Genomic DNA, 13,202 nt, shown 5'->3' with positions numbered 1-13,202 from the left:
AATCTCCACACACACAAAGCAACCCAGCCATACTCACATTAAACTACTGTACTGCAGATTTAAATGGTCCAGCTTCTTATATGCATTCTTATATTACTTCTGTGTGATTGCTGCTAAAGTTTGTGTTCCTCCTTAACAGGTAGTATGTGAATTGAGTGATCTCCCTTGTTCCCAGTGTGCACTTTTCCAGGCTTTTTCTTCTAAAGTACTTTGTATTTTTATGCAGGTCATGGCATTTGGAATGGGCACTTCTTAGAATACCCCTTGTTTGTCATTCCCGACATAAATGGCAGCTATCTCGCTCCAGCTCTTGCGGGTTTCTACATGTTCCTGACAATGATAATCCTCTTACAGGTGGGAAAATATTTATTGCTAATGATGAAATAGGTTTAAGACTGAGGATTACGTCTGATTGGGCTGGGGGCAAGGGTGCTTTCTTCCAAGTAACTGATATGCTTATGCTGTAAACTGTGTAAATTGAGCAATGATAGTGGCTATGAGTCTGAGTGTTATCTGTGAGTCAAAGTTCTCAGATGGGCGGGGCATAACCAATAAATTAATAAAAATTATTCTATTTCTTCATCTCAGCCATTAACTCAACAGACTTGGACAAACCTGTCCCTCTCTTTCTCTCTCTGTCTCTCCCTCCCAGCTTCCCCCTCCCATCTTGGGGAGAGGGAAGTGAAATACCAGGGGTCAGCAAACTTTTTCAGCAGGGGGCTGGTCCACTGTCCCTCAGACCTTGTGGGGGACCAGACTATATTTTGGGGAAAAAATAACCCAGAGATGCATTTTAAATAACAGCACACATTCTACTCATGTAAAAACACCAGGCAGAACACAAATAACCCAGAGATGCATATTAAATAAAAGGACACATTCTACTCATGTAAAAACACGCTGATTCCCAGACCGTCCGCGGGCCAGATTTAGAAGGCTATTGGGCCGGATCCAGCCTCCAGGCCTTAATTTGCCTACCCATGTACCAGCCCATCTCACTGTAAGCATCACTGAAGTAATCATATGAAGCAGTTTGAGCATGCAAAAGTACTATATAAATTCTCTCTTACTTTTCCAGCAGACAGAACATTATTAGGGACTGAGAGGAATGTTTCGGTGTTAGCATTAATCCTCCCAGCGGCATCCTGCAGGACTTTAGAACATTGCTGTAGACTATTTGGCTTCTCCTTGTTTATAGGAAATATTCTTCCTGTCTCCCTTTATATACTAGAAACCTAATATATAAAACAAATGACCCAACCAGACATTGCTTTGGGAGCCCCATGATCAGATATTCTGTGTTGCTACTTTTTCAAAAGGCTGAAGTAGTGTACGTGGGTGAGGAGAATCAGATCACAGCTGCCCCGCCAAGAGAGGAGGGTGTTGTTTTTACCTGTTCCACTGTAGCCTTTTCTCCGTTCAGATCACATCATCACTGAGCTGCTGTTTGCTTTGTGGAGCAAAACATGCAGGTTTCATGTGGGTAGCAGTAGCTTCTGCCCTTTGGAGCAGATACAGCTCCAAGGACCAAATCTGGACTGGAGAGAAAGCACAAAAGGAAAGACCAGATGTTAGATTCACACTAGGACTTATCAAGTCACTCACCACAGCTTCTCTCAGCCCATTTAAAGCTTTTAGATAAATATAACACTGGCCTGAAGGTTGGGGGATTTTCCATAGTGGCATTTGATATGATGCAAAGGCAGAAGCCAGATAGAGGAAATGTAGGGTTGCCATATTCCCCAAAGTTCAACAAAACCGGCTAAAGAAAAAATAACTAATTCTCACAACACTAAATAATAACACTGAATATCAGTATCGGTGTAGGGATAAATTGGGATTGAGATGTGTCCAGACAAGTGATATTTGAGGCCCATGTGAGAGATAAGAAAAAGACATTTATTTTCCATTTTATTGTAGTAGCTGATGGAATGTATGTAAATAAACAAACAAACAAACAAATAAATAAGGTTATGAATGACAAACAACCTTCTGAGCTGTTTGTAGAACTCCAAAGGGAAGCTATAATTTACATTAGAAATGTAACTGAGCCCATTCAGCAAGGGCGGGGAGGGAGAGAGGACATATTTTGTTTTTCATAACAAATACGAGCAATGTAAGCTTGTCCTTACAGACTGTGTTTAAGATGATTATTAGCTTTCCAGAAGATACCTCTGGGAGTTTGACCTCATATACAATTAATATGTCTGTGTATTATTACCACATGAATACTGCATGTCTATTTCCTATATTTATAGGTCACCCCATAGCAAAAAGCTCTCCAAATTAGGAAGATGTAAAGGCTGTAGCAAAATTTGAAACATCTAGAAAAACAAACATGTACTTTCCAGGTGTTCAAGGGCATGAAAGCAGGCACCAAATAGGTTTCCCAGAGGAGGGCATTCTACCACTGGGTTGCCACTTCTGAAAAGCCTCTTTCACTCATTACCAGGTGCCACACCTCACATGTTCCTCTGACAAGTCAATAGGTTTATTGTTCTAGTTGACGGTCATGACACATTCCTCTCATGACAATCTCTGGGTACATGTCGAAAGAGAAAATCCTTCAGATGTTGTGGTCCCAAACTGTGAAGGGTTCTGAAGGCCAAAGCCAGACTTTTGGATTGGGCCTGGAAACAGACTGAGGGCTAATCCACACTTCTGCTTGTCCCGTACCTAGAAATAACTAGTCTGAGCAGTTGTCTCCTTGTCCCACTCCTTTCCAAGGAAAAGCCAACTGCTATACTCTTGTATGAAAAAAATTTCTGGCTGTGGCTGACTTCTGTTGCATAGTCATGCATCCTTGTCCTGTAGTATGAATCTCTTGGCAGTACATCACTCCTCTATAAAGGTGGAAAGTTATTTGGTTCTCAGTAGCAGTTCATTTCAATGTCCAAATCTCTTTTGTTCTGTTTAGCTAGCGTCTGGCGATCCAAATGCTTTAGGAGCACAAGCAATGCATTCACTGTGGAGTCTAGACATCAATGAGAAAATGTGCAGGCATTTTTGCTGTCAACTTTTATCTCCTGGGTTTTTTAGTTTGTTCCCTCCGGGAAGTCTTGTTAGAGCAGCCAGCATGAAATCTTGCTTCCAACGAATTTCTAACATTCTGGGAAATGTTCTCTTTCAGATTTTGATCCCCATTTCCCTCTATGTATCCATTGAACTAGTCAAGCTAGGTCAAGTCTTCTTGATTCATAATGATATCGACCTGTACAATGAAGAGCTAGACTTACCCATACAGTGTCGAGCACTAAATATCACTGAAGACCTGGGGCAAATCCAGTACATATTCTCTGACAAAACAGGGACCCTGACGGAGAATAAGATGGTGTTTCGACGTTGTACAATTGATGGGAGAGAATTCTCACATCAGGAAAACGGTAAGACGTGTACTGTCTCTATAACCCTGGGCTACATTGAATGTGAAACATTGTCTTTCTGCCATATAATCTGGAAGTTGCTTTGGAAGACAGAGGATCTTAGCTTCCTTCCCCCTTTAAAAGCCATGTTTAGCACATACAGATGTAAAGAAACTTTATGAGAGCCAGTGTGGTGTAGCAGTAGACTCGTAATCTGGTGACCAGGGTTCGCGTCTCCGCTCCTCCACATGCAGCTGCTGGGTGACCTTGGGCTAGTCACACTTCTCTGAAGTCTCTCAGCCCCACTCACCTCACAGAGTGTTTGCTGTGGGGGAGGAAGGGAAAGGAGAATGTTAGCCGCTTTGAGACTCCTTCAGGTAGTGATAAAGCGGGATATCAAATCCAAACTCCTCCTGAGCAGTTTTACCTGTATCCCCCAGCAGCCACTGAGGAGGTGGGAGATGTAGACTGCATAACCAGGCCATTTGAAGGGGATTTGTGCCCACCTGTCTATAGGTAGGGAGGCTGGGTCACATAGTACAGCCATCTGGAAGCAGAGGAGCCTCCAGCAATTGGAACCTTTGTGACCCATTTCTTCAACTTTCCATTGCTGCTCTATGACAACCTCTAAGGTACAAGCAAACTCCCACCTTCCCCTTTGCCCGCTCTCCAGCTATATGCAGGGCTATGTAGGAGTATGAGTACTAGATAGCCCTGTTCCCAGCCTGAATTTTATGCATGAAATGAGTGGGGGAAGCAAGTCCAGGATGCCAGAGACAAAGGTGCTTAGGCTGTTGTGTGTTTCCTTGTTTCATTGAGATCCTTGCTTTATTTATTATATATCCTGCTTTTATTCCAAGCAGCTCAAGATGGCATACATTCTTCTCCCCCTCACCTTTTTCTCCTTCCAACAATCCTGTGAGGGAGGTGAGGCTGGGAGCTGGCGATGGGTCCAAGGTTCACATCTGAGTGGGGATTTGCATCCTCGTCTACCAGATCCAAGTCCAACTCTTCAACCACTACACTACATTGACCTGGGCTAAGAGCTCTGCTTGTGCACTGCTCCTACACATTATGCTTATGCACGTGCTGACACTCTGCACTTTGTCCTCCATTGGTGAGGACAGAATCATGGCCTTGAAACCTTCAGGGGGTCTGGTTTGAGGAGGTCTGCATGAAGTTGGACAGAAGTATTGTCTGAGAGTCCCTTCAGATAATGATGGGGATAATGCAGCACATTTATTTTATCTCTTATAGCCAAGAGACTAGAAACATACAAGGAGTTGGATTCAGATACTGAAGACTGTGCGAAGCATTTGAGTCTACCTCCAAACAATGGTGGAGAAATTCTCAGGCGGAACAGCACTGCTAAGCCCTTGAGGAGGTGGCAGAGTGCTCGGGCTCGGTTTCAGGGACACACAAGGCAGAGATCTCTGGGCGGCATCTCTCAGTCTCAAGTGGCATTTAGCAGTACCATTGTAAGTAAGACCTTTTGCTTCTTTTAATTATAAAGTCTTTAGTAATAGATCAGAACAAATGGCAATCTGGAGAAAACTGGTATTGCCTTTTGTCCCAATTGAGCACTAAAGAGCAGTTTCCCCAGCAGAGAAGCAGCAAGACAAAAGGAAGTGTGGATAAGCCCTAAGCTCCAGCTAAAATACACACACAGCAACAACAAACTAAATATTTTTAAAGCATAACAGCAGTAACCAGTTTCCCTTTGTGGTGTGTGGTTCTTTTTTTAAAAAAAAAATGCACACTAGCAGATTGCACAGGCTGCGTTCAAATGTTCGTCATGGTTTCTATAAATACTAAGCAAAACATTGATTCATGCTAAAAGACACCACGTTCATACCCCCCCCCAAAGGTTCGTGCAGTACAGTTTATGGGTTTTGCTTACGAAATGTCAGGTTTCCTAGCGCTATGTGCAAGGCATAAAAAGTGGTAGCCTCAGGTAGAATGACAATGGAAGAATTTAACACTGCTGAGAAGATGCAGTAGTTCCTGACTAAAGGTCAGTACAACATCTCCTGCAAACACCTGCCTCTTAAGCCTATTGCCAAGAAATCTGATAAGCAGCAAACCGGCACATCTGATGTTGAGGTTTAATAGAAAGTGTTTGCACTAGCAGCTGTCAAAGGAATCGCCAAAATTACATCCAGACTTTTTAAAAGAAAAACTTTGAGGCAACAATCCTGATCCAGACGCTTGTGGGCAGATCTGCACAGGCAATTGTGGCCCCTTCTTTCTCACCGTCACTGAATTGCAGCTCCATCCTTAGCCATAAGAGATTTTCAAAGCTCCCTTGTGTTGGGGATTGAAAAAGTGAGAGGAATTACCCTTGCATGCATTCAAACTGAACTCTCCCGTGCCTGCTCAAAGGAGCTTCCCAAATTGGCCACAATCCACAAGTCAAGTCATGCTTATGTTCACCTTGGTTGACAGGGATGCCAGTCTCCACTGCTGTAGTTCCCCTTCTGGCCCTAGTACTTATAAGGTCTTCTGCCAGGCCAGGGGTCAGTGTCATCAGACATCTGCTAACGTTTTGACACACCAAGGCTGACAGGACCTTCTAGCTGTCACAGCCAGATGAGTGGCAGTGAGGCACCAGTGATGCTGCCAGCAACCCTAACCAGAGGGAGGCACCAGCGTCAGGCAGCAAAGGCTGGGATATGGTAAAGAGAAGCAAAGTCTTGACATTACATGCATTATTCAACCTGCCCTGAACCCCCTAAGCTAGCCTGTGCTGCCCTCAGGTGTGGTGGAGGATGCCATGAGATTGAATAGCTGGTCTGGACATCCTCTATAGGGAATTGGGGAGGGAGCATCTTATCCTTTGCCTCAGGTGGCAAAAAGCCTTGGGTGGGCCATGGGCCTAACTTCCTTCTCACAATCCCTGCCATTTCTCTGACTCTTTAGTACCCACTGGTTTTGAAGCTGATAATAACACTGTGATTCTGTACGCGCAATGTTCTTTGAAACTCTAGAACACCCAGCAGAAGGTTGTTTTTCGCACAATCCTAACAATGTGAAGATTTATTTTTTTTAACTGAGTAACATGTATTCCAGGAGAAGGACGTGACCCCAGATAACAGGCTGCTGATGAAAGTGAGAAATGCATCGTGCCAGATTGAACCTTTGACACCATTTATGTTTGCAAAGACCACCTCCTCCATCACAGACTTTTTTCTTGCTCTGACCCTCTGCAACACTGTTGTGGTCTCCACAGCAACCGATCCAAGACAAAGGGTAATCTCTCACTTTAACGTCTCTTTTAGGAAATGAGTGAATTTAATAAAAGACTTGAGAGCTTTATGATGACAACTTACTTGGGGAGGTTAAAAAAAAGTTGCTTTTGCGGGGAAGGTAAAAAAAAAAGTCTGCTTAAGGGTAGGGGGGTTTCCCCTTTAGTCTGCAATAATACTGCAGAATCCTCTCTCTGTCTCCCTTCGTATTTCCTACCTAGCAACTTATCCTCATGTCCCTAAGGAATATGCTAATTTGAAAGTGAAATAGTATTCCCCTATATTTCTTGATTATGGCTGCAAACATCAATTGATTAATTGGCATGATTAAATGATTAAAGCCTTAATTGCAGCTTCTAAATGCATTCCAGTTCATCAGGGTAGTTGCTTCCTTTGTAAAACAGATTTTATTTTTTGTTATGAGCTTCTGAAAAAACACTCTTGCTTGAGCCAAGGCGTATGGAGCTCAACCTCCTCCTCCTCCATATGACCCCAGTGCCACCCACTTGTTTCCATGCCTTGCAAAAGGAGGTCCTGCATGTTATGAATAAGCCATAGATACCCATTAGAAGGGTATGTTATGTTTTAAATTATGCCTAAAAGGCACAGGGTGGGTGGGTGGGTGGATAAACATAACTCAGAAATCACTAGTTTAAACACACATCCCTAGGACTTTCAGCAGGGTCCTCTAAGCCTCAGTGTAGCCTTTGGAGACTGGGGGCTGCCATGAGGATAACAGGAAGGGAATGTCAGCTTCCTCCAGCCTTATCACACACACCCAGCTAAGAATCCAGCCCAATGAATGGGAGCCTTTTGCCTCTTTTCTTTTCTTAAATTCTTTGTGAACACATAGTGGATGAATAGCTGTCGCCTTCATTTAGGATCACCAGAAAAAGCACTATTAATATATGCAAATTGATTAATTAACTGAGTAACTAGTTAAAAGTGAGGCAATTCACTGATTTGAAATAGCTTGGTTGACAGCCTTGTTTTTGTATATGGCAGGGTTCTCAAAGGTACATGTTGCTGTTTAATTATCTCTGTACCTTTGCTCATTGTAAGTTGTTTCAGTCTTCATCTCCTTCTCTGATACTAAGAATATAAACCAACCAAACAAACAAAACCCCTCTTAAATCTAGATGCTCCCTTAAGGAGCCCTCATTGTACCTAGAGACATCACCTGATGCATACATCTTTGTCGTATGGTGATAGCAGTGTTCTACTGGTTAGAAAATGCCCCCCTTGTGTTGTAGTACATAATTTCAGCTATAATTAATCCTGATTCCCTCTTTTCTTTCAAGGTTACCATTCCGTCACCGATGAAACCATCAGCACTATCCCTGGAGAAAATTCACCAGCTGTTCCAGCGTCTAAAGCTGGCAAGCCTCAGCCAGTCTCTTTCATCAGCTCAGTCAAATTCAGACTTAGGAGAGAGTTTGACTACAGAAACCACCAGAGTCTGTGCTGACTCCGAAACAAAAGATTATTTTTCTTCTCAGAGCTGTTCCACTTTAGCAGATGATTACAGCTTTAGAAGAGATTCAATCACTGAGAAAGACACCTTTGGGGACAGCGATCCCACTCCAGCGGAGATCTGTGGGGCGGCTTACCAGGGAGCTTCCCAAGTAGAGTTTTGTTATGAGGCTGAAAGCCCAGATGAAGCTGCCCTTGTCCATGCAGCCCGGGCTTACCAGTTTACATTAGTGTCCAGGACTGCCGAACAAGTGACTGTGAGGCTGCCAGAGGGCACCCTCCTGACCTTTGACCTCTTGTTCACTTTGGGATTTGACTCCAACAGAAAAAGAATGTCGGTGGTGGTGAGGCATCCCCATACTGGCGAGATAATTGTCTACACCAAAGGGGCTGACTCTGTCATAATGGACTTGTTGGAAGAACCTTCCAGAGGTAATTTTTTGCATTTGCCAAGAAACTATCTATTGAGAATGTGTAGCCTAGGTTGCATGAAATATAGATTCCATCTACAAAACTACAATGGAAGCAAAAGTGTTAACCATGCAAGCCATAGTGCAGAGAGAGCATAAGTAGACAAACTAAGGCCCGGGGACCGGATCTGGCCCAATCGCCTTCTAAATCTGGCCCGCAGACGGTCCGAGAATCAGCTTGTTTCTACATGAGTAGAATGTGTCCTTTTATTTAAAATGCATCTCTGGGTTATTTGTGGGGCATAGGAATTCCTTCATTATTATTTTTTCAAAATACAGTCCAGCCCCCCACAATGTCTGAGGGACAGTGGACTGGCCCCCGCTGGAAAAGTTTGCTGACCCCTGTATAACATGTAGAGCAGCCTAATTGGGAAGCCAAAATGAATAGGCTTTCTGAGATCTGCAATAATACCACAATTACAGTGGTGCCTCGCAAGACAAAATTAATCCGTTCCGCGAGTCTCTTCGTCTTGCGGTTTTTTCGTCTTGCGAAGCACGGCTATTAGCAGCTTAGCGGCTTAGCGGCTATTAGCGGCTTAGCGGCTATTAATGGCTTAGCGGCTTAGCGGCTTTAAGAAAAAGGAAACAAACTCGCAAGACGTTTCGTCTTGCGAAGCAAGCCCATAGGGAAATTGGTCTTGCAGAATGACTCAAAAAACGGAAAACCCTTTCGTCTAGCGAGTTTTTCGTCTTGCGAGGCATTCGTCTTGCGCGGCACCACTGTATCTTGCACACTGTGATGCTCTAACTATTGGGCCAGATAGGCAGTGACATCCAGACTTGTCATTGCCTTGCAGCTCCCCCCTGGAGAAACCAGTTCTTTACTGCTGCACTGGAACAAATGTCAATCGGGTTTTCGTCTGATTGACTTTCACTCCAGATTGGGTTTTCTCCATATTGACTTATTAGTAAACAGCGGGTTTTCCTGGGGAAAGCAGTGGGGCAAGGGCAGAGCTGCTTGGATTCATGCCTAGAAAGCATGGACAAGTGGAAAACTACTCAGACCCATGCTTTCTAGTGATGAGACAAGCAGAAGTTTGGACAAGTCCTATGTAGCAGTGAGATGTCAACTATAGTGGTCCCAGGCTAGAGAAAAGCAAGTGCACTAAAGTCCCTCTACAATTAAGTGCTGAAAGGGTGATTTCAATAGGACTTAATGCTGCATTATATGGAATCATAGAATTGTAGTGTGGGAGGGATCCTGAGGGATCTCCCTGGAGCCTGCTCCAGCTCTTAGCCATACCTTTCCCCCTATGATTCATGCGGGTTGTAAGATAGAAATTGGGTGCTTGGGTCCTCCAGGTTTTCGTGAACTACAACTCCCATCGTCCCTGACCATTGGACATGCTGGCTGGGGCTGATGGGATTTGGAGTCTGACAACATATGGAGTGTTACATCCCTGCTGTAATACTTGCTTATTTTAAAGTTTCACAAGTCCTGTGTACCTGCTTATCCAGTCATTCATTACTTTTTTAGTTACAAAAACTGGAAAAGATTTTTTGTTACATTGTTCCAGGAGTTGAGGTGAAAAAAGCTTCTTTTTAGCATTATGGATGCCAGCAAATCAGTGTCAATCAATGACCATTTCTGCTGTGATAGATAGATGATAGATAGATAGATTAGATAGATAGATAGATAGATAGATAGATAGATGATATAGATAGATGATAGATAGATGATAGATAGATAGATAGATGATAGATATAGATGATAGATAGATAGATGATAGATAGATAGATGATAGATAGATAGATAGATAGATAGATAGATAGATAGATAGATAATAGATGATAGATAGATAGATAGATAGATAGATAGATGATAGATAGATGATGATAGATGATTAGATAGATGATAGATGATAGATAGATAGATGATAGATAGATGATAGATAGATAGATAGATAGATAGATAGATAGATAGATAGATGATAGATAGATAGATAGATAGATAGATAGATAGATGATAGATAGATAGATAGATAGATAGATAGATAGATAGATGATAGATAGATAGATAGATAGATAGATAGATAGATGATAGATAGATAGATGATAGATAGATAGATGATAGGTAGATGATAGATAGATAGATAGATAGATAGATAGATAGATAGATGATAGATAGATTAGATAGATAGATAGATAGATAGATAGATAGATAGATAGATAGATGATAGATAGATGATAGATAGATGATAGATAGATAGATGATAGATGATAGATGATAGATAGATAGATAGATGATAGATAGATAGATAGATAGATAGATAGATAGATAGATAGATGATAGATAGATAGATAGATAGATAGATAGATAGATAGATAGATAGATGATAGATAGATGATAGATAGATGTCTTCTAAGAACTCGGCCCTAAGAGGAAAGTGATATTTGGGTTGAGCACAGTAGGGGGTCTTCTAAAGCAGCTCTGCTGCTCTAACAACACATGACATTTATGCACCAGCGACAACACACTTCACATTTATGGGCTTGGAAGAGATCCTTGCAATATTAACATGCTTTTACAGGTGTGAGATGGTGATTTGGCATAATCTGTAACTGGAATGAGCATCAATCTGCTTGTGTTTCACAGCTAACCTAGCCATGGAAAAGAAAATAAGAAAAGTCAGAGATCAAACACAGAAACATTTAGATTTCTATGCACGAGATGGCCTGAGAACTCTATGCATCGCTAAGAAGGTAAGCAAAATATTTATTTATTTTATTTCCTTCGTCTGAACAATCTTACTAAAAGGGGCAATACTCTACAGAACCAATGCTCTGCTTCTGCTCTTCTTATGACTCTTTCCAGACTGCTTTTAGAAATCCCTAATCAAATAAATATTCTCTTTCATGTAGCCTTCTGTACTCCTCCTATGCTGATTAATCATGATATAAATGGCCTGAAACCTGCAGCTTCTTTCTGCTTTATTAGAGTAGCAGTGAAGAATTCCCATCACTGCTTGTGTAAGCATTCCAAGGCTGCTCCAAAGATCATCATTTGTGGATTATGGTCTGGAGCCAATGAGCTGGAAGAAGGGAAGGGTTGTTTGGGTTTTAATGTTCCTAGTAACATTTCACATTATCTTGAAATGGGTGTTTGGTGGGGAGGAGAAGCTGCTCATCATGACACAGAAGTCAGTTTGCATCTCATTCTTAGAATTATTTCAGGCATTGTGTTAAACCATGATTTGCAGTAACTATAGTTCAGACTTGAAACCATTATTTGCATTCCCAACATAGTCCCACAAGTCTGTACAGCTTCCTTTTTCTCCCACACTGTCTAGATGCCAGAACAACATCCCAAGCTACAGTGGCGTAGCGTGGGAGGTGCAGGGGGGGCCGGCCGCACCGGGCGCAACATCTGGGGGTTAGCGTTAGGGGGCGCAAATCCACGGGTTAGGGGGCGCAAATTACTTGCCTTGCCCCGGGTGCTGACAACCCACGCTACGCCACTGCCAAGCCAAATAAGTCTCATTGTCTTCAGTGGGGCCAACATCCAGATGGATATAGGATTGCAATTTACTCACTGAGGCACACTTCTTAGTAAACATGCTGAGTTTAATGAGATTTACTCCCAAGGAAATGTGCTTGAACCTTAAACTGCAATCCTATATCATGTTGCTTGTTGGCTGTGGTGCTTTGTGGCACTGCACCCTGGTTCAGCCAGTCCAGAACACTCCGGTCTGTTGACTAAGCTAAATGTCAGATAGAAACATTTGTGTTTGAAACATTTACTTCAAACAATCCAACACACTGCAGGAACCTAATGTCTTTGCCATCTGTAATTGTGAGCATGTGTTGTACTAGGTCCTGAGTGAAGATGACTTTCAGATATGGGCCAACTTTCGTCGTGAGGCAGAAACGGCTATTGACAACAGAGATGAGCTACTCATGCAGACTGCGCAGCATCTGGAGACGAAACTCACATTACTAGGTAACTTTTTAAAACAATTCATTACACACTAGAGTGTAATGATATATCCTTGGCAACTTAAAGGGATGAATTGCCTGTATCCAATCATAAACACATTTACTTGGAAGTGAGTCACAATTTAAAAACTAGCCTCAGCCTTTGAAATGAAGTTAACATTGCAGTCTATGACAAATTTCATCTTCAATATCTTCCTGCATAGTTTTGCAAATTAAATAAGGCAGGTGTGGAAAACCTGTTGCCCTCACGATGTAACTGGATGCCAACTCCCATCAGCCCAACCAGTGTAGCCAATGGTCAGGGATGATGGGAGTTATAACCAAGCAATACAGTGGTACCTCGGGTTACATACGCTTCAGGTTACAGACTCCGCTAACCCAGAAATAGTACCTCAGGTTAAGAACTTTGCTTCAGGATGAGAACAAAAATTGCACGGCAGTGGCAGCGGGAGGCCCCATTAGCTAAAGTGGTGCTTCAGGTTAAGAACAGTTTCAGGTTAAGAACGGACCTCCGGAACAAATTAAGTACGTAACCAGAGGTACCACTGTATCTGGAAGGCCACTGGTTCCCCAACCCTGATGTAACAACATACAAAGCACACCTATACTTATGTATGTAGATAGAAACAGTATCTACAAGCTTGCCAGTGAGTTCATGATGTGAAATATATGCTTGATCCATGAATACATTATCTTGCCTATAAGCAAAACCGCAA

The 13,202-nt window shown here is 42.5% G+C and overlaps 1 protein-coding gene across 4 annotated transcripts in view; it reads left to right on the top strand.

Annotated features, from left to right (window-relative positions):
* ATP10B (ATPase phospholipid transporting 10B (putative)) overlaps positions 1-13,202 on the top strand; it is a 136,702-nt gene that overhangs the window by 108,064 nt on the left and 15,436 nt on the right. For all 4 annotated transcript variants that reach the window (XM_077924417.1, XM_028717405.2, XM_077924415.1 and 1 more), the window contains 7 exons: positions 227-354; positions 3,131-3,383; positions 4,620-4,840; positions 6,432-6,611; positions 7,909-8,512; positions 11,147-11,253; positions 12,364-12,490. In XM_077924417.1, the coding sequence (XP_077780543.1) occupies positions 227-354; positions 3,131-3,383; positions 4,620-4,840; positions 6,432-6,611; positions 7,909-8,512; positions 11,147-11,253; positions 12,364-12,490 (1,620 nt within the window). The remainder of the gene's footprint in view (positions 1-226; positions 355-3,130; positions 3,384-4,619; positions 4,841-6,431; positions 6,612-7,908; positions 8,513-11,146; positions 11,254-12,363; positions 12,491-13,202) is intronic.

The sequence above is a fragment of the Podarcis muralis genome, chromosome 2, assembly GCF_964188315.1.
Source record: "Podarcis muralis chromosome 2, rPodMur119.hap1.1, whole genome shotgun sequence".
NCBI classification, from domain to species: domain Eukaryota; kingdom Metazoa; phylum Chordata; class Lepidosauria; order Squamata; family Lacertidae; genus Podarcis; species Podarcis muralis.
Note: the sequence above shows the minus strand (reverse complement) of the source record. Positions and strands in the feature narration are given on the sequence as shown.